General features: G+C 41.2%; 2 protein-coding genes across 2 annotated transcripts in view; one reads left to right on the plus strand and one right to left on the minus strand.

Annotated features, from left to right (window-relative positions):
* The first annotated feature begins 1,216 nt into the window (after nt 1-1,216).
* htr7a (5-hydroxytryptamine (serotonin) receptor 7a) lies at nt 1,217-4,317 on the plus strand. Its single transcript, XM_027030536.3, has 2 exons — nt 1,217-2,041; nt 2,312-4,317. Exons 1-2 carry the CDS (start codon nt 1,431-1,433, stop codon nt 3,153-3,155), a joined length of 1,455 nt encoding a protein of 484 aa, XP_026886337.2. The 5' UTR covers nt 1,217-1,430; the 3' UTR covers nt 3,156-4,317.
* A 14,952-nt stretch (nt 4,318-19,269) lies between these two features.
* The window catches only part of kif20ba (kinesin family member 20Ba), a 31,963-nt gene continuing 25,928 nt past the window's right edge, over nt 19,270-25,304 (minus strand). Inside the window, exon 35 of the mRNA XM_081722247.1 lies at nt 19,270-20,711. Within this exon, the coding sequence (XP_081578373.1) occupies nt 20,631-20,711 (81 nt within the window). The 3' untranslated portion in view covers nt 19,270-20,630. The remainder of the gene's footprint in view (nt 20,712-25,304) is intronic.

Below are 25,304 nucleotides of genomic sequence, written 5' to 3' on the forward strand. Positions count from 1 at the left end.
ACTCATGTACAATTTAGCAAAATACCCCCAGATTTTCCTCTTAGGATGTTGTTTACATTTTCATTATAACGCTTGTTCTATTTGTAAGCTGGTGTGTTTACAAACTGTGTGAGGACACACGGAGAGAAACCTTAACACATACTGAAACACATACATAAGCAGCCAGTGACATATTCTAAGGAAGAAACCTAATTTTCATTTAGCAGCAAGACTCCCATCATACATTTCAATATTTTGTGGCTTTATGGACCATGATTTAAAGCACTCTGTAACCCTTGTTTCAAAAAGTGATATATAAATAAATCTAATTATTATTATTATTATTACAGAAAACAATTACCCCTTAACACTAAACCCTCGGACGCGAAGAGTACACTCGACCACGCAGCGGCGCTCGTGTAACTCTGTTAGGTGTTACTCATGTGAGTGTCAAGTCCGCGCGCTTCTCCATCCCGCGTGCAACTGAATAAATAACCCAAATTATTCGATTTTTTTAGACTCCCGGTCTGTTTTTGATAACGAAGAGAAACATTGCGTAGCTTTGTTATAAGCCACTGTTGTTTTTCCCTAGGAGAAAAAAAAAAACATTGCGCACGTCCTTTAAATGGTTCTTAAATGTTTTGTTGAGGATCTATTCCTGTTTGAACGCAACAATGGTAATATGAAAGGTGTTTTACTTCTTGGGCAGTTTGTTGCACTGCTCAATGGATAAGGTACTAGACTTGTAGTTAGAAGGTTGCCAGTTCAGGCCCCACCACTACCTAGCTGCCTCTGTTGGGGGACCCTGAGCAAGGTCCTTAACCCTTTCTGCCAAGAGCATAAGTTTCTTTGGATAAAGACGTTAGCTAAATGCTATAAATTTAAATGTTCTTTAATTGCACCTTAAGATTTAACCAGGAACGCCGTCTGAAGAACCCAGTATTAAGAAAATTAGTAAATAAATCCGGGAAACTTTGACATTGGACGTCAGCGGCACAGAGACAAACGTCCCTGTTGTCTGTGAGTCAAAGGTCACAGTCGGATGGTGTCGAAGTAATACCTAACGTTATATGAATGGTGTGGCCATTGGGATAATTCATCACTGTTTGTCCCTCGGTGAGTATGGCGAGGGTGTAAATGTAATTGAAATGTGATATCCCGTTCGCTTTCACTCACTTCTATGGCAGCACTCTCTTTATTGTGACCAGAGCTTTCGTTATTGCCCGCAGCAAAAAGGCTTCCGAACGCGCGGTGCTGAACGTCTCGGCTTTTCTTGAACGACAGCGTTAAACTCCACGCGTAATGAGAGACTTGCTCTAAATATAGAGAAATCAGCTGCGTGTGAATGAGCTCACGGCGGGTCGCTAATCGGATGCGCACATTCAGAGCGCGCAGCTGTGATTTTGTGCCACCAGACGCTTGGTGAAGTTCATGGATAAAAGGCGCACGGCATGGTGGTTGGCGACACCAACGGAACTGGAGGCTCACTCTGCTACGGAGGCAGTATGAGGTCCCTTATAGTCGAGGAACACGCAAGGGAGTCCGGCGCAGTGCGTGTGGCATCATCTAACGGCATGAGGATCTCCGATCAGCTGGTTCCGCAGCTCCTAAGCCTTGCGCACGACGTTGGAGAGGCAGCGGTGGTCGAAGCGGCGGGATCCGGACCTTGGGAAATGTTGCCCTCGAATTCTCCGAGCCTTTTGATGGAGCTGGCTAACCGGACGCGATGTACCGAACATATCCTGAGCTACGGTGAGATGGAGAAAGTATTGATAGGTGGAGTGCTTACCATGCTCACGCTCATCACTATTTGCGGGAACCTGCTCGTGGTCATCTCTGTTTGCTTCGTGAAAAAGCTACGACAACCCTCGAACTATCTTATCGTGTCCCTCGCGCTGGCTGATCTGTCCGTGGCGCTTGCAGTTATGCCGTTTGTCAGCATAACGGATCTCATCGGTGGCCGGTGGATCTTCGGCCAGTTCTTCTGTAACGTTTTCATAGCCATGGATGTGATGTGCTGTACAGCGTCAATCATGACGCTTTGCGTTATTAGCATTGACAGGTGAGATATACTTCTGTTTAAAAGATTAACTGAAAATTGATCCTGACGGGACAGTGCTTTATTTAATTTTCTCCATTGTTATGTGCGAACTTTCGAAGTCTGTACAGATATTTTTCAGTTAGATGACACTGCAAGTCCATCACCTGCTTTCACCTCTAAATAATATGGCGCTAAAGGCCTTGATCTGATCACCATAATTATAGCTGAAGGCAAAAAGGAACTAGACATGAATGACTCATAACCATTATTCATAACCATCTTTTATTTCAGGTATCTGGGCATCACCCGGCCCTTAACATACCCAGTGCGGCAAAACGGTTGGTGCATGGCCAAAATGGTGCTGTCTGTGTGGCTGTTGTCTGCATCCATCACCCTGCCACCCCTGTTTGGCTGGGCCCAGAATGTCAATGACGGGAAGGTGTGCCTGATCAGCCAGGACTTTGGCTACACCATCTACTCCACAGCCGTAGCCTTCTACATCCCCATGACCGTCATGTTGATCATGTACCACCGGATCTACCGTGCAGCCAAGCTAAGCGCAGCCAAGCACACCATCACGGCGTTCCCGCGGCCAGGCACCACAGAACATGCTGGCGAAGATGAGGGCGCCAGCACCAGTGCCAAGGATGAGTCAGCGGCAGCAGGGGGATTGGACTGCGTCGCGATGGCAATGAAGCTGCACCGGGAGGTGGAGGAGTGCACGCAGCTGCCCCGCCTCCTGCGGGTGGGGGGCGTGGCCGGCAGCGGGTCCGACCGCAAGGGCATCTCCGTGTTCAAGCGGGAGCAGAAGGCAGCAGCTACGCTGGGCGTGGTGGTGGGAGCCTTCAGCGTCTGCTGGCTGCCGTTCTTCCTGCTGTCCACGGCTCGGCCCTTTGTCTGTGGTACAGAGTGCAGCTGCGTGCCGCTGTGGGTAGAGCGCACGCTGCTGTGGTTCGGCTACGCCAACTCGCTCATCAACCCCTTCATCTACGCCTTCTTCAACCGCGACCTGCGCACCACCTATCGCAACCTCCTGAGCTGCCGCTACCGCAACATCAACCGCCGGCTCTCGGCCGTGGGCATGCACGAGGCCCTGCGGCTGGTGGAGAGGCCAGAGGTCACTGTGTCAGGGTGAAGCACACCTGTTGAAACCTGCATCAGGGTCAAAGGTTAAAAATGCGCACGTAACTGATGAATCGGAACACTTAAGGACAGCTACAAGCAAAAGGTCAGTGGACAGATACAGTGCCACGAACTGATCGGGAAGAGGTCTGATAATCAGACCATGGCACGTTCTGACATGCAAGCCAACGGCCTGATTAAACAAAACAGCACATTGCTGTCTGAAGAACTACCATAGACATAGACTGGCATTTTGCAGCGCAAAAGTAACCTCATGCATGTTCACACAGGAGCTCTAATCCTAACCCAGGATGAGATAGCTCCCAGTAATCAGTTGGCTTCGTTTGCTGGCACAATATTCTCTACAAATGTTGGTCATGATTTTATAAGATACTTGTATATCTTTATTCGAGGCAAGAGAATTATTGTACCATTTTCTCTAGCTATTAATCTAACGTCTTACTTTTTAGAGAATGAAGCTTGTAAAGAGACTGGACCGTATGATGGATGTGTATTGTATGATATTGTTTGGAGGGTCTTTTTGTACGTTTTAGAGTCAGACCAGGTTGGTTGGCAGTGAAATCTTTAAAACTGAAAGCCATTTCAGGACTCTTACTGCTCTTATTCCCATGAGTCTCTACTGAACCATGAATGACAAAAGGGAGTCTTATAAATATCACTCTCAGTCATATGTTACTTTTATCAGCAAAATCTGGTCTAGCTTTGATCAAATTCCATTTACATTTATTACATGTAACCTATTTGTTGATGAGCATTCTATTTTGAAACGAAGTAATCTGTTTAATAACGTATTTGTTTTGTACAGTAAATGTATTTGTACTGTGAAATATGCTGTGCACGTCACTGGTATTTATTCTGGTAGACATTGGATCCATTCAGTTTATCAGGTTCAACACATTTACTTATATGTAAGCAGAAATTTTGTAAAAAAAAAAACAAACAAACACAAAAAACAAAAAACAAAAAAAACACCAAAACATCTAGTATGCATTTCTTTTCACTTTAAATGTAGATGGAATTTTTTTCTTCATGTTCCTCAAGCTAGTCATTTGATTAAATAAATGGTAATGACTGTGTTTATTCATTATCTCACAGATACATATTTGGAGAAGCACCACATTGAGCAAACCTGTTAGTCTTGATAAAGCACTCCAGCATTTGTTGTAAACTGGGGATTTCAGCTAATTATCAACCACACCTCCACCAAAAACTATTAAAATGCTTTGTGTTGATGACTTCCTGAAACATTTCAATATAGATCATGTCAAGTACCAATGACAAACAATACCTACACATTCAGTCCAGAGGTAAGTGTCTTTTGTCCTGATGGGAAGAACCTTTCCACATCCTCAATTCCAGAATAAAGTATTAATGTCCAAACATAATAAGCTTTACAGGAAGACTTACATGACATAATCACCTAATACAGCACCTGTGTTATTCCATCATCATAAATAAAGATGATAAGGAGTGTAGTGTTAATCACATGACATTTTTTTTGGCCTCCTGTAGATGTCACACTTAGCAGAGCCAGTGACGATGCCCAGACAAGCAGGCCGGGGGGAGTAAGTGTGAGAGAGAGAGAGAGAGAGAGAGAGAGAGAGAGAGAGAGAGAGAGAGAGAGAGGGAGGGAGAGAGAGAAAGGAAGAGAGAGGGAAAGGGGGAGAAAGAGAGAGAGAGGGAGGGAGAGAGTTGTTGAGGTGGAAAGATCTGTGGAGGAAGTGTTCTAATTCATGAACAATCACTGAATTACTCTTCCCACCTCAACTTCATTAGTTACCATTTCACTGAGTTCTAGCAGAAGTCTGTGTGTGAGTGCATCTTATCTAGGCATAAAATCTAGGTACCTTTCTGCAGGTACAGCCCTGTGCTAATTACACTCGTCCAATAATTGTAACATGAACTTAAACTGAGCCAAAAATGAATTAAAACCAAGTTCTCCTGAATAGTGTAACAGACCCCCTTACAAGTCTCAGAAGACCAGTATATCTTTTCAAGTAGAATTTATTTTTGTCCATAAAGCTCTTAGAGAGACTTGGAATGAACAGAACCTGGGTGAAGCTGGATAACCTCCAAACCCCTCTGCCATAGTTCCCAATTCACACAAACAGTATGGGACAGATTGAGAGGGAGAGAGAGAGGAAGAGAGAGAGAAAGAGACAGAGAGGGAGAGAGAGGGAGAGAGAGAGAGGATCTACCGCAATACGGGGTATGTTTTTGACTATTTTTGTATCTATCATTGATTTCTAGGTGATAAATATATCCAAACTGAAAAACATTCATATAAATCATTAGTCGTTCCTAATGTGAATGTTAAACTGAAATAAAACATATATTTTAAGGATTGATTGGCCCAGTACCTGTTGCCGTTGTAGAGGGTAGGCTTTTAAAAGTCTGTGCTGGAGTTCTGAGTTCATCATTAGTTGTATACTCCCTACTCCTCTAACTACGTGCTTCCACTTGTTTTGAAATACATTTTCATGTTTTTAAAACCTACCTTATGTTTATTATATCTAACATCCTGCGTATTTTCTATAAAGTCAGCGGTATGTCAAATCTTTGCCTTTTCCCTCTGTGCACCCAGTTTCAGAGTGTCTGTTTAATCTTCTTTCAGCTATTTTAATTTCAACATCTTGTGCGGCCTAGACATCCCACCCTGTAAAATCTCATTTCAGGGAGACGGCATTAAGACCCCTGAGAAGACCTTCTCCTTCTTTGGTTCGTAGTCTCAATGCTAATTGCGTTTCTATTTTTTTATATTTCTTTTTGTACTGTGATGTGGCTTACATGGAAGATTCGAGCATTCTGGTTGTTTCTACCTCATGGCAGTCTTTGTCTCACCTTCTCGCTCTTCCAGGATATTGTGTAGAATTTGCAGGCATCGGGGAGTTACCGGAGAGGTGGGATGTCTGGGATGTTAAATGTTCATTGTTAAACCTTGACCCATCTCAAAGTTTCATCCTCAAACTGTCTCTGTAAGCTTTTCCTTGCCACCATTCTTCGTGGTTTGGTCACAATGGGTCTAGAAACAGATTTATTTAGAATTTAGAATGTAATTCTCTATGCAGTGCAGTGCTGTAACCCGTCACGACTGAAAATGTGTGAGATTACACCCATCTTTCATTTATCAGCTTTTCTTTCACTTCATTTTCATTTGTTTTCACAGTAGATTTGACCTTTTGAGCTTTGTACTCCTTTCTGATTCAGACATAACCTGACAACTGATCCCATAAATGTTGGTGGGCTCCCGAATGATTTCCTTGATCCAGAAACGTGTTATGAAAGGATATTTACAATTTTGGGGAAGTGTTGTGCTCTTTGGCAGTCTATATATCTTTATATCTTTAACATATGCAGACAGAGTGTGTTAGCATACCATGGACCACATGCAGAGAGAGAGAGAGAGAGAGAGAGAGAAGGAGAGAGAGAGAGAGACAGAGAGAGAGTGTGTGTGTGTGTGTGTGTGTGTGTGTGTGTGTGTGTGTGAGTGAGAGAGAGAGAGAGTGTGTGAGTGGGTAAATGCTGTTTGTGCTTTTATCTTTACCAGTTTGGCAAGTGTTGACGCAGATGAACAAAGCACAGTGCTGCATCTATAAATGCTAGCACTAATGCTAATATGTCAACTGTTGGAATCGGCAGTGGTGTTTAGTGTTTAAATGCACTAACACTAACATGTCAAGTGTTGGAATCAGCAGTGGTGTTTCGTGTTTAAATGCACTAACACTAACATGTCAAGTGTTGGAATCAGCAGTTGTGTTTCGTGTTTAAATGCACTAACACTAACATGTCAAGTGTTGGAATCAGCAGTGGTGTTTCATGTTTAAACGCACTAACACTAACATGTCAAGTGTTGGAATCAGCAGTGGTGTTTCGTGTTTAAATGCACTAACACTAACATGTCAAGTGTTGGAATCAGCAGTGGTGTTTCGTGTTTAAATGCACTAACACTAACATGTCAAGTGTTGGAATCAGCAGTGGTGTTTCGTGTTTAAATGCACTAACACTAACATGTCAAGTGTTGGAATCAGCAGTGGTGTTTCGTGTTTAAATGCACTAACACTAACATGTCAAGTGTTGGAATCAGCAGTGGTGTTTCATGTTTAAATGCACTAACACTAACATGTCAAGCGTTGGAATCAGCAGTGGTGTTTCGTGTTTAAATGCACTAACATGTCAAGTGTTGGAATCAGCAGTGGTGTTTCATGTTTAAATGCACGAACACTAACATGTCAAGTGTTGGAATCACCAGTGGTGTTTCGTGCTTAATGCACTAACACTAACATGTCAAGTGTGGGAATCACCAGTGGTGTTTCGTGCTTAATGCACTAACACTAACATGTCAAGTGTTGGAATCACCAGTGGTGTTTCATGTTTAAATACACATTTACAAAGTCAGTCTTTATGTCTGTGTTATCCCTCACTCTCTGTCAGAGAGACCAGCTGTTCATACTGGGCAGGACCCACTGATTTTAACAAGTCCTCATTCATATGTGTGCGCCATGAGCAGGTGAACATTATTTCACATTAGTGAATTAAGTGTTTATGGATTATAAATGGTATCTTGATTGAAAGAGTTCTCACTTGTTTTACATTCAAGTACTATGCAGAGTACAAGTGTGTTACATATTGATCAACATCAGATTGTGTTGTGCTGTGTCAGGAGAAGAATGCATTTACTAATGAAGTTAATTACTGCCAAGTCATTTGCCACAATTCCCCCCAAAAGAAAAGTCTCTGTCCCTGTAGTTCCTTATATGTAGCAGTTTGCAATACAGTTGCTAATAATCTTGATTGAAATGACTCTTGCTCCTGTGTATCTTGGGGGTTTTGCACAGAGGCACCTGTATCCTGTTTGTTTAGAAGCATATGATGTCTATTTTGTGTGTTTTAGAAACACAGCTTCCCGTTTCTTGAGATTGAGAATCAGGGTAGAACATATTTAAACAAGCAAGCATACAACCACAGCAACAATGAAAAGCTATTGGCAAATGATGTGTCTGTCACTTTCCAAGAGCAATATGAATATCACTGGTGGGATGCTTCAAGGGTCCATTTTGGTCCCTGTCTCATTTTCGCCTTATGGCTCTCCTTGAATCAATACTCAGTTGCATTGTTTTGTAAAACATTGATTTTTTTTTTTTTGTCAATCTAATAGATTGTCTGGTAGCCATTAAGAACCAGCTGTCTTAGTCCCTGTTTTATGTTCTGTGGAGCAGAATGTCTAAAAATGTAGGTGTCTTCCATCCCTGTTTGAACTTTCCACTGAATGAAAGGAAACTTGTTTTATCCTTTTATCATCTGATTGCTTATTAAAGAAATGGCCTACCTTGCCAAGGTACTGAATGCTGATAGGACTTTGGATCATCGTGACTGTATTACTGAAATTCTCTGACATTGTTCATTTTCAGCTTGTAGAAAATGTAGTTGTATATTTCAGACCTACTATCTCAATATAAGCCAGATTGAGGTGGTTACTTTAAAAAATGTATTCTGTTATAGGTGACTATTAAAAATGTATCTGTAACCTTTCCTAATTTTGGATTACTTTAACTCATTGAATTAAAGAGTTTTGGAGCACTGGTCCCCTTAAGAGCTAGCCAGTATGGCCACCAGCAAGTTCCCACAAGCTCATGAAAAACTCAGTATATGTGCAAAGGTTTTCCTTATGAACATGTGCCTTTCTGAGAAGTCCAGCATTGCATATAATACATATTTTTTATGCCTTTAGGACTTACTAAACTTTCTTTTGTTTGTTATCCTTCCGCTTTCTTGTCTACATGCAATTTTACACATTATCATTAACTAACATTATCCAGCACATTGCAGATTTGTTGTACACAGTTAATGGATAAAACACAAGAAATGTACATTTACCAGGTTACCAGCCAAAGGCTAGTACCAGGATAAATGGATATAACAGAATACAAGTTTTGTGGCAAAACCCTTTTTTAAGTAAAAACATTTAAAACAGACCTCTGTAAATTGGGTACTGCAAACAAGAGTTCTCTTGGGAAATTTGGGAAATTTGGCTGGGAGAGTCCAATTTCTCCAAATAAACTCATTTTTCAGATCTTTTCAGAAATTCATGAAGGCTCACATGTTCTACTTTTCCAACTGTCATAGACAACAGAACATGTCTCTGCCATCATTTAAAAAATAGTGAAACTTGGCTTGCAAAATATGATAGCTATGACAGCCATAGTTTTACCGTAGCATTGTGTTAATGATTTGGATAGCCCCATCCCACAAGGCGACTGGACGGCTCCCTTAGGTGTGTGATACATGAAACCCTGGCTGCCTCGATCTGTGGTTTTGATTCTGTCAATAGCACACTGCAGTTCTAACGCCAGTGTGCTCAGGCATGGTGTTGACTGCTTCTTTTGCACATGACCTGTCTTCTAGCACACCACATGGACATGTTAACACTGTTAAAATCCTGATTTTCACAGGAGGGGTTCTTTAAGAAATGTCTTGGGGCCTATTTTTGTTCTTTTAATTAGAGATTCTGGGTGGTTTGCATATGTAGTAAATCCCAACATTTGGCCAGTGTATTATGATGAGGTATTTAGCAGGGCCGTGGCAGATCAGTGGTTAAGGTACTTGGCTTGTAACTGGGAGGTTGCTGGTTCAAGGTGTCACTGTTGGGCCTCTTAACCCTCAACTGCTCAAGTTGTACTCAGTAATAATTGTAAACTGATTTGGATAAAGACATCAGCTAAATGCTGTAAATCCAGCGATCTGGTACTATTTTTTTGTAATATATTGTGAAGCATTTTGTTACTCAGTCTAGAAAAGTGCTAATAAAATAAACATTTACTTACTCACTATTTGTTCCTTCAATCCACTCTTTCCTAAGAGAAAGATTAAATAGAACCGAACCCCATAATCCATCACTACATTTATCATAACCCATCATTACATGCGTCCTAACCCATCACTAAATGCCATAACCCATCACTACATGTGTCATAACCCATCACTACATGCGTCCTAACCCATCACTACATGTCATAAACCATCACTAAATTTATCATATCCCATCACTACATGTGTCATAACCCATCACTACATGTGTCATAACCCATCACTACATGTCATAACCCATCACTGCATGTCATAACCCATCACTGCATGTCACATAACCCATCACTACATGTGTCATAACGCATCACTACATGTGTCATAACGCATCACTACATGTGTCATCACCCACCACTGCATGTGTTATAACCCACCACTGCATGTGTCATAACCCATCACTACGTGTCATAACCCAACACTACGTGCGTCATCACCCACCACTACATGCGTCATAACCCATCCCTGCATGTGTCATCACCAACCACTGCATGTGTCATAACCCATCACTACGTGTCATAACCCAACACTACGTGCGTCATCACCCACCACTACATGCGTCATAACCCATCCCTGCATGTGTCATCACCAACCACTGCATGTGTCATAACCCATCACTACGTGTCATAACCCAACACTACATGCGTCATCACCCATCACTGCATGCGTCATCACCCACCACTGCATGTGTCATCACCCACCACAGCATGTGTCAGAACCCATCACTACGTGTCATAACCCATCACGTGTCCTAACCCATCACTACATGTGTCATCACCCACCACTGCATGTGTCATAACCCATCACTACGTGTCATAACCCATCACGTGTCATCACCCACCACTGCATGTGTCATAACCCATCACTACGTGTCATAACCCACCACTACATGTGTCATCACCCACCACTGCATGTATCATCACCCACCACTGCATGTGTCATCACCCACCACTGCATGTATCATCACCCACCACTGCATGTGTCATAACTCATCACTGCATGTGTCATATCCCATCACTACGTGTCATAACCCAACACTACATGTGTCATCACCCACCACTGCATGTATCATCACCCACCACTACATGTGTCATCACCCACCACTGCATGTATCATCACCCACCACTGCATGTGTCATCACCCACCACTGCATGTGTCATAACTCATCACTGCATGTGTCATATCCCATCACTACGTGTCATAACCCATCACTAAATGTGTCATAACCCATCAGTACATGTGTCATCACCCACCACTGCATGTGTCATAACCCATCACTAAATGTGTCATAACCCATCAGTACATGTGTCATCACCCACCACTGCATGTGTCATCACCCACCACTGCATGTGTCATCACCCACCACTGCATGTGTCATCACCCACCACTGCATGTGTCATAACTCATCACTGCATGTGTCATATCCCATCACTACGTGTCATAACCCATCACTAAATGTGTCATAACCCATCAGTACATGTGTCATCACCCACCACTGCATGTGTCATAACCCATCACTGAATGTGTAATAACCCATCCCTTCATGCCTGGTGTACATAGGCTCCCAAATCCGCAACTACTAACACATATACATTTCACGTATACAGACACACACATACATACTCCCTGAACAGCAGGACTCACATGCTGACGTGTGCAGACAGGTGCGCACACACTTGCATGTGCATGCACAGGTTCATCATATTCACAGAGGTAAAATGTGACCACAGGTCCATGCACCCCCACTGCATGACATGAAGGATTCTTAGCTAAAACAGACAGAGGTGGAGGGCAGCAGAAAATATACAATAATAATAAAAGACAAGTGAGGGACAGAGAGAAAGAGAAAAAGGTGGAGAAAGAAAGAGAATGAGAGAGTGGCTGGACAAGAATGAAATAATGTCACAGCACACTACATGCACATTTGTTCCTAAGACACTGGTACACTTAGAACTATTGCCATGTGATGGAACTGCCAAAGAAACAGCATGATAGCAGAAACACTAACAGCATTTAACTTCCATTAAGCTGTCAGCACACTGAAAGCAATTTGGCTTCAGAAAGCCTGACCAAAGCTGGAATGGCTTCCCATGGCCAGTAATAGCCTCTATTCAAACCAAAGCAGCCATGTCAATTGACTTTACATAAAGATGAAGCATTGTTTTGCTGCTCTCCCTACAGTGAAGCGTAATGGGCCTGCAGAGAGAAAAAGCAGACCGACTCGTCCAGCTTTATTTAGAAATCGGAATACCGTGAAAACCCTTTAAACATGTACAGTGTACATGTATTTTGCTTTGCCATATTGTAAACAAAGCTTCCAGAAAATGAGTCTTTTTAGGGACTGAGTGTTTGCCCAACAAAAGAAGAGAAGATTGTAAAGCAAAGTTCTATATTAGACAGCAGCTCTAAAAAGTTCTATAACATTACTGTTTATTGATGGATAAAAGTAGAATAAAAAAGGGATAGTGAAGTGCCAATAAAAGCAATATAAACGAAACGAACAGATTACAATACAGAGTCCAAATACAGCTGTGAAAACAAGCAGAAACAAGGAAATCGATGCGAGGCAGAGCTGCAGGATTATTCATAAACAATGGCAATATCAGGTGAGATGCGGTTATTTTTACAACAGGGCAACAGTGAACGGTGGAAGAAATAGAATTTCACAAAGACTATAATCAGGTCACTAACTGCATAAACAAAAGGGCTATCTGTATGTGTTTAGTCAACACCAACTACAAAGTAAAACCTTTCACTTTCAGGGGTAGGGACAATTTGGGTCCAAAAACCTACCGCAGGAAAAAAAAGGACTCTGCGCCCACGTTTTTCCTGTTATATTTAGGATGACTCATCGCACGTAAAAGCTTTTTGAACACTTTGCCGGCATGTTGCATATGTGTAGGATGCTGCTATTATTTCACGCCGAACTACCATAGTCTACCCCAGTTACGCTGGGAAACGGTCCGCAACGCAACCTATCGTCATGACGACAGTCGGCCTATTCAAACAGCTCGGCATTTAATCACTCGCATTGTCTGGAAAGTGGTCCAAAACGTCTCATCTTTTTTCTTATTTCCCGCTTAGACATTCTTAGCTGGCGACTGAAACAAAACACAGATCGTGAAAGCCTTGACTGGCTTTCAACTCACGTGGGGAGTTGTCGCCCTCTCACCTGGCCAGCATCCCTAAGATTACGTTCAATGTTTATCTTTGTGGCTGTAGTCTAAATTGACATTAATCTAGCGTCAAACACAAGAACTACATGTCTAGGTCTGTGGGTCTTAGGCTACTTTATTTTTCAGTAGTTTGGCTAAGGCCTAATCATGCACTGTGTCGCCATCTATTCAATGACTTGATTACACTTCCTCTTACATGTTATCTCACTGTCCCTTTCACAGTGCTTTCCTAATCCCATTATAGACCCAGCAGCCTAATCTTGTAGAATACAAATTGGGCCCGTCTTTTAGTCTTTCACAAGCTTTCTCATTTAAAGCAAACGTCTCATGACAAAATGTCCTGACCATTCTTTTGCTGTCCTAGAGTCCGTTATTAAAGAGACCAGATCTGTGTCACGGTTTAACTCTAACTCTAACCCTAACCCTAACGCTAACTCTAACCCTAACTCTAACCCTAACCCCTAACCCTAACGCTAACTCTAACCCTAACTCTAACCCTAACTCTAACGCTAACCCTAACGCTAACCCTAACGCTAACCCTAACTCTAACGCTAACTCTAACCCTAACTCTAACTCTAACCCTAACCCCAACCCTAACGCTAACTCTAACCCTAACCCTAACGCTAACTCTAACGCTAACTCTAACCCTAACCCTAACTTTAACCCTAACCCTAACTCTAACTCTAACGCTAACCCTAACCCTAACTCTAACCCTAACCCTAACTCTAACCCTAACCCTAACTTTAACCCTAACCCTAACCCTAACTCTAACCCTAACCCTAACCCTAACGCTAACTCTAACCCTAACCCTAACGCTAACTCTAACCCTAACTCTAACCCTAACGCTAACTCTAACTCTAACCCCTAACCCTAACTCTAACTCTAACCCTAACCCTAAATCTAACTCTAACCCTAACCCTAACTCTAACCCTAACCCTAACCCTAACGCTAACCCTAACTCTAACTCTAACTCTAACCCTAAATCTAACTCTAACCCTAACCCTAACGCTAACCCCAACTCTAACTCTAACCCTAACTCTAACTCTAACCCTAACCCTAACGCTAACCCTAACCCTAACGCTAACCCTAATGCTAACTCTAACCCTAACCCTAACTCCAACTCTAACCCTAACTCTAACCCTAACGCTAACCCTAACGCTAACCCTCTGGCTTCATGGTTCACATGGTCTGTGCTTCTGTTGTTAGCTGTGAATTCGCTCCCTACTTGCGGTTTAGCATTCTATTTACAGCGTCAACATTTTGTAGTGTTGTCCTAATTCTCAGTGGATAACTGAGTCCCTATTTAGGGCACTGTAAATGCAGTGAACAACTGATGTACACTACTTACTTTCAAAGGTACTACAATGCATAGCGGTTTCCTACAACTTAAAAGTTATTCAACAAGATGTCGGACAATGAGTGGCACATTTCATATATAAATGTAAAAACATTTACAATGACTAAGCCTGAGAGGCACATGATAGCGCTCTATTTAGTAGGACGGACGGTAAACAGACATGTTGACAGGCTCAGCACAGCTATTTCAGGCAAGTGCAAATGCAATGTTTAGAGAATGTTAAATACCCAAGCTAGAATGAACAAAGTTAGTGCTCAAGAAATAAGCAATTCACTCAATAGTGATAAAATGGGATCATGGACGCAGCTGTAGGTATTATTAAAGTCACGGCATAACAAAGGAAGTTGCAGCTAAAATGTCAATAACGGCATTACTTCACTGTGATTGTACTGCTAGTCTACTAATTGTTGATGCGCCGGATAGTTTCCGTAGCTAAAGGTCACAATTCTATATTTCCAGCGCAATGTATGGACTGAAGAGACTATGGGGGTGTATGTGTTTTAAGGCTTAAACATTATTTACATATTAGGCCTACTGCGGAATTCTTTGTGTCAATAAAAATGAAAATTCCTTGTACCCACATCGGAAAGTTTGCTAGATAAAAATACGTTAATCAAGTACTTCAACCTGCTAGTACATAAGAGGCTAGTTGATTCAGCACGTCAGACCACTCAACCTCTGTTAGGCTTTAATATTTGTCTATAGAAGTAGATATACAACCGATCTAATCTTCATACTGACATTGTTCCTTGAATGTGTTTTAAAGGAGCTCTCTTGTTCTTTCAACAGCTGTTATCAATTTTAGCAGTATTAGAACATGTGTTTGTGGTACAATACACTGCATATTATAAGCAACCTTGATAAAAATAAGGGGGTGAATTACAAAGTAGAACCAATGCATCCTTCTCGCTGATGGATATGTATTCGTGTCACATCCTTTCCGTTTTGTGGCTAAATCTTTATCATAGGCTGAAGCCTTGCCTTTAGTTCTACTATGTATCTCGTTCTTTGTGTTTTTCCTTTCAGCTGTTCCATTCTTTATCTCACTCTCCCGTAAAATAGGTGTCCTCCCTTTCCTCTTGTTCCCAACATTCTGTTTTTCGTTCCGTCTTTTCAAGGATGATGACAGCTCTTACTGCGCTGGAGATGATGACGGCTTTATTAGGCCATTAGAGGATCCTGGGGGGGGGGACGGTGATAAAGAGACAGGACTGCGACACTGACACACAGAATGTGTGACAGGGAGACAGACAGAGAGAAAGAGAGAAATTATGGTTACGGAAGGAGCAAGTGTGAGAGAGGAGAAAGAGCCTCTCTGAGATCCACAGAATGAGTGACGAATGAATGAGGATGGATATTTAATCCTCTGAAAGAGCGAGAGAGGGAGAGAGGGAGAGAGAGAGGGAGAGAGGGGGTGAGAGAGAGAGAGAGAGAGGGGGAGAGAGGGAGAGAGAGAGAGGGAGGGAGAGAGAGAGGGAGAGAGGGAGAGAGAGGGGGAGAGAGGGAAAGAGGGAGAGAGAGAGGGAGGGAGAGAGAGAGAGAGAGAGAGAGAGGGAGAGAGGGAGAGAGAGGGAGGGAGAGAGAGAGAGAGGGAGAGAGAGGGAGAGGGAGAGAGAGGCGGAGAGAGAGAGGGGGAGAGAGGGAGAGGGAGAGAGAGAGAGGGGGAGAGGGAGAGAAAGGGAGAGAGAGAGGGAGAGAGGGAGAGGGAGAGAGAGAGAGAGAGGGAGAAAGGGAGAGAGAGAGGGAGAGAGGGAGAGAGAGGGGGAGAGAGGGAAAGAGGGAGAGAGAGAGGGAGGGAGAGAGAGAGAGAGAGAGAGAGAGAGGGAGAGGGAGAGGGAGAGAGAGAGAGTTTTCCAAGCATAAAATACACTATTGTAATTTTACTCTCGCCTTTTTTGATTACCAATAACAATAGTACAGTCTGGTAGAAAGATTTAGTGTAGCTGCATGTGAGGCCTTTGAGTGCATCTCAGTGGTGTTAGCTGCAGAGCTGTAGCATTGTGTTTTAGACCCTGATCACTGCTATTGGGAGCGACATTTATTAATTACTAGAAACTGGAAGAACACTGTTTTGATGTTGACAGCACTGGTCTAGCCTCGAGTCACAATCATAAGTTCTACAACAACCTCTTAACAGGGCAGTTTTTCTCTGGAGTTAAAGGCCAGTCAGAGGTTTTACAGAGCGCAACAGTATATGGCAGAGAAATGCAGCTCCAACACTTCTCTCTGGATATTTGATTTGCTAGACATGACTTCAGGTGGGAGGCCTTATTCCAGAGCAATACAGTCTAATTAGCCAGGAGAGCGAGGCTTCATTATTACAGAGCTACACAATAGCCAGCAAGGGTTTTTTCAAAAACAAAATGCAGAATTCACTGCTCACTTTTTTACTTTTCTAGTCTTTGTGCTCTAATTCTATATTGACTGACCACTTCATATAAAACCTGCAATGTACATCAAAATTGGCCATAAACAGCAGAACATCCCTTCTTTCGTTTCATTCTTGCGTCTCCTGACTTAGGCACCATTTTCTAATGGGACCCAGACACATTTCCTTCCAAACTAACGAGAAACACTGAGAGGCTTAGAATGCTCGGGTTTCCTGACCGGGCGTGTGTCTCAACACACGCCATCGAATGGTCCAGTGAGTGCCAAGACCCATGTGATCGATTGAGCCACTGTGCGCCAAGACCCATGCCATCGGCTGCAGTGGTTGACATTGTTTGCAGGCTGAGTTGCCACCTGGCCCTCTGAACTTTTATCACATAGCACCATAAACTCTCAAGAATGATGTACCCTGTTTTCATATACTGAGGGCAGGCTTTGTCCAGCTATTTCTCTGATCTCTTACGTGAGATTATACTACAGAAGGTGTTGTGGAAGGTCTATTAGTAGATGAAGAACAAAATCAATAGGCATGAATTGATGCTTAAATGGACCTTACTACTGCACAAACATCTAACATTAAAAACACCCTGATGCTGCATGTAGGAGCCAGTAGATTTATTGTCCCGTATGTTTCCAATTTTTAAATAAATTGGCATGTTTTGATGTCATGGCCATACTGGGTGTAGGTAGGTATAGGCTAAAGATGCCAAGAGCTGAAACAGTTCTTAGAAAAGGAAGAACCTGAATTGAAAGCAAGTAAAGAAAGAATAGCACTCGATACTGATATATACCAGCATGGACATCCATCCTGGGACTATTATGAAATGCTTCATGCCAGCATATTTACTGTGCAACCTACCACGCAACAGGTTTTTGGCATATTTGCAATTTTAGTTGAAAACGAATAAAGAGAAGTGCATAACACAAAGTAATGGAAAGTGCAGAATTATTTTTCTCCACAGTATAGGTGTGGCCTAAATGTACTCTGTCTCTAGATTAACCTTTTGGGTGCAAGGGCTTGATAGGCATAGCAACAGTAACCAATCGAGATGGGACTTAGTGAAGGGTCAACTGAATAGTTGGAGCTAGTCCAATTTAACCTCTACGCCAACCCAGAGAGCAGAGAGCTTTGGACTAGAAGGGAGACCCATGAAGCACATGGAGGAGATGAGAGTCAAACGCAAACTCAGTTGGGCGGTATTCCACGTGCTGTCTTATTCATTACATGACCACAAAAGGGCTGTTCTCATAATCTTGCTCGACAGTCATAAATGAGGTCAAGAAATGTCCAAAACTCTTAGATGCGATAATTACAGAAATAAATATAGGTTAAGAACAAAAGAAGAGCTTGATCCAGCAGTCTTGTCATGTACAGCACAAAACACTTTGAAACAAGAAAAGCGTTAACATCAATCAAAATCAGTTACGATTCATTAATCTTGGTGATAGAAAATGGGTTTATACAAAACTAGGAACAGGGACATGCCATTACACTGTACATCACCTAGGTTTTTTCAGTAAGGAGTTGAACCTGCAATTCAAACTAAACCTCTTTAGCAATACTGATCAAAGATTTGGGCCAGATTGCCCAAAAGCATCATAATCCAAGGATCATTGTTAAAGTGAGTGTGATGTTGAACATGCTCTCTTTCATTTAAGATGATCCTAAGACTACGATGCTTTAGGGAAATGGGATGGTTTCAAAAACTTGCTGCCCCCTTAAATACAGGAAGCCCTACCCTGGTGAGCTCAAAAGCAACGGTCAGAGGATGTTAATGTGATGCAAACTAGAATGTACAAAGTTCCTGCTTAAGAAATAAGCATGTCATTCAATAGTGATAAAATGGGAACATGGACGTAGCTGTAGGTATTATTAAAGTCACGATTAGGGATAAACACCGTTAACCGACCAAGAGGTTTTGATACACACACACACACACACACACACACACACACACACACACACAAATATATATATATATATATATATATATATATATATATATATATATATATATATATATATATATGTATGTATGTAAAAGAAACATAGGTTATACATGGCACTCAATTTGTCTGGCTGCTGTTTGCTATTTATATGTTATAAAATATTTTACTACACTGGGCAATGATGCCAGTTCTAAATTGCACAATCTGCGTTGTTGGAGTCAGTGTGTGGTTTGTTGTGTTTTCTCCCATTTGCAAATGTAAAAACCCATTCTTATGAAAAACTAAACATTTGTTGCATTGCTATTATTTTAATGGGTCACAGGCACTCACCTCCAGTAAATAGTATTTTAATCTTGATGGTAAACAAGCATCAGATATTGGACAGAATTTTTATTTTTGAAATGAGCATCCCTAGCCATAACACATTTGAATCTATAAACTGCCTCACCGATGGCGGTAGTCTACTTATTGATAATGTTCTGGATAGTTTACGTCACTAAAGGTCACAATAATACATTTCACAATAATACATGTCTTTAGTTCTGCCCATGTAGTGACTAGTAAATGAGTAAACCATTTCAGATACAGCCATCATCTCTTTCACACACACAAAAGGCAGTGAACAGAATAATGACCGTCACTAATGGCAACAATTATGATGTCAGCATTCTGTAACTACCCTCATACACAACAGAGTTGGGTCGGCTCATGGTTTAACTTCTCTGTCTAATCACTAGCATCTGTGTGAGTGTGTGTTGTTCTGTCCTAATCACCTGACCCCACACTTTTTTTTAAATTTTTTTACACGTGTCAGAAGACAAAAACAAACAAAAAGCCAAATGAGTCATCAGGGCCGTTGGCGACTAGCTGTCCGGCCACCTACTTCCTGCCATCCGTCACAACCAAAGCTTTCCTGATGACTGTCTCTCTGTGTCACTACAGGTCTGAGTGCAGATGCAGTGGCTGAACTACCAATGTGATTATCTGTCTGGATTGCATTAGTCTGTATTCAGTAAATCAAAATCAGATGGGTGCCATTCTGTGTCCAGCACGGAGGGCTCTGCTGAGGTGATGGAGTGTTTTCCCTAAAACACAGTGTGGCAGACATTTAAAAGACCCCATCTTCACAGGCAATAATAACAGAGCAACAATTGGCACGTAGTCTGCTTTGTGATTGGATTGCAGGGCCAGCCAGTTGAAACTGGATTTTATAATGCAGAAACAATACTGAGAGACAGTATAGTAATAACATTGAGTGTGGCTACATTTATTTGTGTAAAACAATGTGTACACAGTAGGCTACATTAACAGTTTGAGCCAGACAGTTCATCATGGGGCAGAAACATATCATGCCTTTCCACAAAGATTTAGCCCATTATGCTGTACTTAGCAGCAAAAAAAGCCCACTTCATTACCCTTCAAAATTCAGTTTATCCTTTAAAAGTAGTGTCTTGTATATGATCTAAACCAGGAAAATGGAACAAATGGATAACTATTACTGTGACATAGTTAACCAGTGTAAATTGAAAATATAAAGCTAAAACGATAAATTGTGTTTAGCAAAAATATAAAAAGTGCAAGTGACTAAGAAAAATGTACTTAATTTTAGAGAAAGACTTACTATAATAATAAAATAAAAATATACTAATACTAAAATGTGTGTATATATATATATATAAAGAGTCTTGCACCATATCATGGCCATTCTGTAGTGGCTACTAGTTCTGAGCAGTTCCAGTTACTTTGGAGTTCTGGCGCGCAGTCGTCTCTTCATGATGACATGATCGCTGTCCTTCTCCTCTGGATTTCTACCAATAATCTGCAGGAAAATGATTAGGGTTATAATCTAGGCCATCATCTCAGCCATGACATTAACATAACTAATAATTAAAAGAGGTAAAAGATAGTCAAAGCAAATATAGTGCTAATGAGGGAATAAGATATAAACACACACCTACACACCCATCGTTAAAAAAAAACCAAAAACAAGCAAAAAAAAAACCCCAACCAACCAACATACAGTAAGATTTACATCTTTTCTAGCATTCATGCAAAGGGTTAGACATGCTCTAGACACGCTTGCATAAGTTGGAGAGAGAGGTGGGCACACAGAACTGGGAACATGAGGTGCAAGTGCATATGTGAGAACCGTCAGTGTGTGTGTGTGTGTGTGTGTGTGTGTGCGTGTGTTTATTATGTCAAAGGCATGTACAGATTGTAATTGACTCTATCTAGGATTCTCTCAGTCAAGATAGTCACGCATGTAGTTGGTCCAAAACGCAGCTGTGAGCGTTCTGACAGGCCCCAGGAACACAGAGGAAGTCGCCCCCATACTGGATCCTGCACTGGTTCCCAGTGGAACTGCAGGATTTACTGTTTGCTTTTAAATCTCTACACTGCCCGGTCCCAAACTGCAGCTCTGATTTTATAAGCCCCCATTCCAGTTCTCTTAGCCTGAGATCTACTGATCAGATGATGTAATCTATTGCACATGCTGCGTTGAGACCAAAAGATGACCAGGCTTTCTTTGTGGCTGCTTCAACTATAGAACAGTGTTCCATTTTCGAATGAAAACCTATTTATTTTCTCAGGTATTCGAATCCTTTTAAAGATTTTTCTTTCAGTCAGCTGTTCAGTTTTGGGATCCGTCTGTTGTGGCATCAGCAGCGTTGTAGTTTTGATTGTTTCTTAATTTGATTATTTTATTTCCCAGCTAAACTTATTTTTAGCTTATTGTCTAGTTTTAAGTCTTTGGTAGTATTTTGCTTTTAGAATGATTTAGTTATAAAAGGCATTTAAAGGCTTTTTGTTATGTGGTTCCCTAAATTAGGTGACACTTTAGTTGTAAATGTGGACCAACAACTGGTGTGTAAACAGTCGCTAAGTGAAACAGCAGTTTTATTGCGTCAAGCAGGGCAGTGTCAGAAATCATGACGGCTTATGCCTAACAAGGCAAAACTGCCTCATGACAAAGGCATAATGGTGCTAACATGAGGACCCCAACAAGCCTGGACACACACAAACTGCACAGTTGCTAATATAAATATGTAAATAGTCTCAAAATGGTGCCACAGAATTCAGTTTGTCCCTTTGTGACCAAGTTTCTGACCAAGCTTTTTAAAAACTTCTTTTAGCTTCAATAATGAAGCTTTGTAATGAAGTTCCCATCTAAACAATTCAAAAGTGAAAATTGTTTTCAAAAATGTCTCGCAAAGCCTGATGTACAACAGAACAACTCTACAGATGGATTTATTGCATTTCAGTTCCATATTTTCGTAGTGATGGGGTCGACTAGTTATCAGACCGATTAAATAAAATGTATTTATTTATTTAAATGCATGTGCATATCTGATGTAACCACAATAAAAAACAACCCTGTTATCAGACCCAGTGCTCTACCTGTAACACTATTGGATTGGTAGAAATGAGGATCACATGTCTAGTAAATCCAATCAAACATGATTTTCAGTATTTGTGAGAAATGCAGGAATTCCTTTGACGTCCACAGCAAGAGGGTAAACATGTTGGAACAATGCAGTTGGCAAAAAGCAATATTCTTCCAGTTACAAAATTTCACTCACTCACTCGTTACATAATTTTACTCACTTACACAAACATCTTCAATATACGTTGTCAGTATACCTTTTGCACAGTTTTTGTTCTGATACACAAGTATACTCTAGCCAAAAAACACGAGTTGTGCATGCAGCACAAACCCTGCCTGAAATATCACTTTTGTTTGGTGAGTGTGAGGTTCCTGTGCAAGGCAGTAAGCAGTTCGTAGACCCATTACTGCTTATTTAACGCTTTTAATGCTTTTAGAAAGTGTGTGCCTGAAAGGGCACACACCAGAAACTCTGCAGCGTGTACGGCGAGTCGCAGCTACTCCACAACGCTTGCCATTTCACACCGGACATGACTCACCACAGTAATCTGCGTGTACTAGGACACAGTGAGAATTGGGATAAACCTTACGGAAGCCTTCTTTATGGAAATGATAATAAAGTATTTGTTAAACTTGATAATGATGACTGTTTTTCCCACATGATTTAATCTAAAAGAGCTTTTGTTCTGAGGAATCGTCAGTTTTCCTTTGAAAAGCCAAATACGGATGAGCATTAAAGAACTAAGAAAGGTTAATTAACTACTCCAGATCCTTGTCTAGGTTTGTATTAATGCTGATGAGTAAAAATATACTCAGCTAGCTATTTCCTGTTTTGATTATGGGCCTAGATTGCACAAGAATACTTTTGTACTGTTTCTGGTGGAAAACAGTTGGTGTGCTGTGTGGCAAACAGCAAAAACTGACCCAAAGCACATTTTTGCACTTCCTGTTAACATTACCACTGTGCAGGTGTAAAATGGGCTATGCACCCATGGCCACTGATGCAGACAAGCCTCCAGAAAGCAGGAAAGAATAATTTATTGTTTTACATTTAATAAGTTGTACGCAATTTCTTTTTCATTCGTTAAAAGGTGACCTGCTACTGACATTCTACTTTCAAAGATTCCACTGCTTGGCTTATTTCAATGGAATTGTGCAGTGCATTTTTAAAACTCAGATGCATTCAGCACATCTATATGCTAACTGTTATTACATGAAAAACATTTTTGATTTAATGACAAAATGAAATGAGCACATTAATATTCATACTTCTCAATGTTGCTTTTTTTTTTGCCAAGGAACAGGTTTGCTGTATGATTCTTCAAATATTAAGGTCTAATGTATTTTTAAAGGGCTTAAATTTACAGTTATATGTATTTGGTTAGTGTTTTTGTAGCATGTAGGTTTTGTGGCTTGCTAAGCAATAGTGAAAAGACATGCTCCACCCTGATGTGTGCTGTTTCAACGCTATTTTAGTGACTTATACTACACATTTGTTTAAAAAAACAACAACTTTCTATTACTTTATTTCTGTTTCTATTACTTTAGCTACGATTTATGAAAATTTGTACTGTCTAAATATCTAAGCACTTAATTTTTATTTTTAGAATGTAATATTACATATTGTTTATGTAAGTTTAATGTGAGTTGTGAGGAAGAGTTGCATTCTTGTCAATTTTAACACTGCAATCATCAAATTTATGGTACATAAATACTGACCCCAAATATTGGTTATCGGTCTTCTTGATTACTAATAATCTGTATCGGCCCTGAAAAAGAAAAGAAAAACCAAAACAACACGAAAAAACCCCCACACCACACACATTGTATGTATTTGTGTGTGTGTGTGTGTGTGTGTTTGTATACACGTGTGTATGTGTGTGTTTGTATACATGTGTGCGCGCGCGGCATGAACATATCCAGACCTGATTGCACCATCACTCCCCCCCCCCCCTCCCCCCCGTGCGCAGAAGTGATCCAAAATGGGCAAGCTATAGAGGAGATGCACCTAATAAATTGGCAGCTCGGTGTACAGTCGTGGCTAAATGTTTTGAGACTAGCACAAATTTTGGCTTCCACAAGGTCTGCTGTTTCAGTTTTTATGGTGGCAATTTGCATTAACTCTAGATTGTGAAGCGTGATCAGATGAATTGCAATTAATTGCAAAGTCATTCCTTGTTATGAAAATTACTTTTGTGATTAAGTGCATTCCAGCTACTGCATTTCAGCCCTGCCACAAAATGACCTGCTAACATCATTTCAGTGATCTTCTCGTTAGCTCAGGTGAAACTGTTAACGAGGCAGCTAATATCCCTCTGTCATGCTGATTAGAAGAGCAGACTGGTTGCTTTAAAAGGGTGGTGGTGCTTGAAGTTTTCTTCTGTTAACCATGGTTACCTCCAAGGAAACATGTGCAGTCATCATTGCAATGCATCAAAAGGGCTTCACAGGCAAGGACATTGCTGCATGTAAGATAGCACCTAAATCAACCATTTGATAGCACCTAAATCAACCACCTAAATCAACCATCGAATCATCGAGAGCTTCAATTGCAGTGAAGGCAGCTTCAGGGCACACAAGAAAGTCAAGGAAGCACCAGGACCGTCTTCTAAGCTGATATCCAGCATGCAAAGGTGAATTGCAGAAGTCTTAAAAAAGAAGGGTCAACACTGTAAATATTAAGTCTTTGCTTAAACTGGATGTATTTGTCAAACTTAAAAAACTTATGAAATGCTAATAATTATAATTACACTATACCATACAAACATCTGACAAAAGAATCTAAAAAAAACCTAGGCAGTAAATTCTGTGAAAACCAAAATTTCATTCCCAAAATTTTAGTTCCAAAACTTTTGGCCAAGACTATACGTTGTGTTTGAAGGAAATCTAAGCAAGCTTAGGAACTGCCTGTTCCTAACTAATAAACTAATTATGGGGCCTTTTTCCCAGTGTGCTAGTAGACATGGTTGAGAATGTGCATAACAGCTTTTCAAGGAGAGGGCTTTGTGCACATCCCTATCACTCTCG

Source organism: Electrophorus electricus, chromosome 10 (genome assembly GCF_041902795.1).
Source record: "Electrophorus electricus isolate QZ-2024a chromosome 10, ASM4190279v1, whole genome shotgun sequence".
Classification (NCBI taxonomy): domain Eukaryota; kingdom Metazoa; phylum Chordata; class Actinopteri; order Gymnotiformes; family Gymnotidae; genus Electrophorus; species Electrophorus electricus.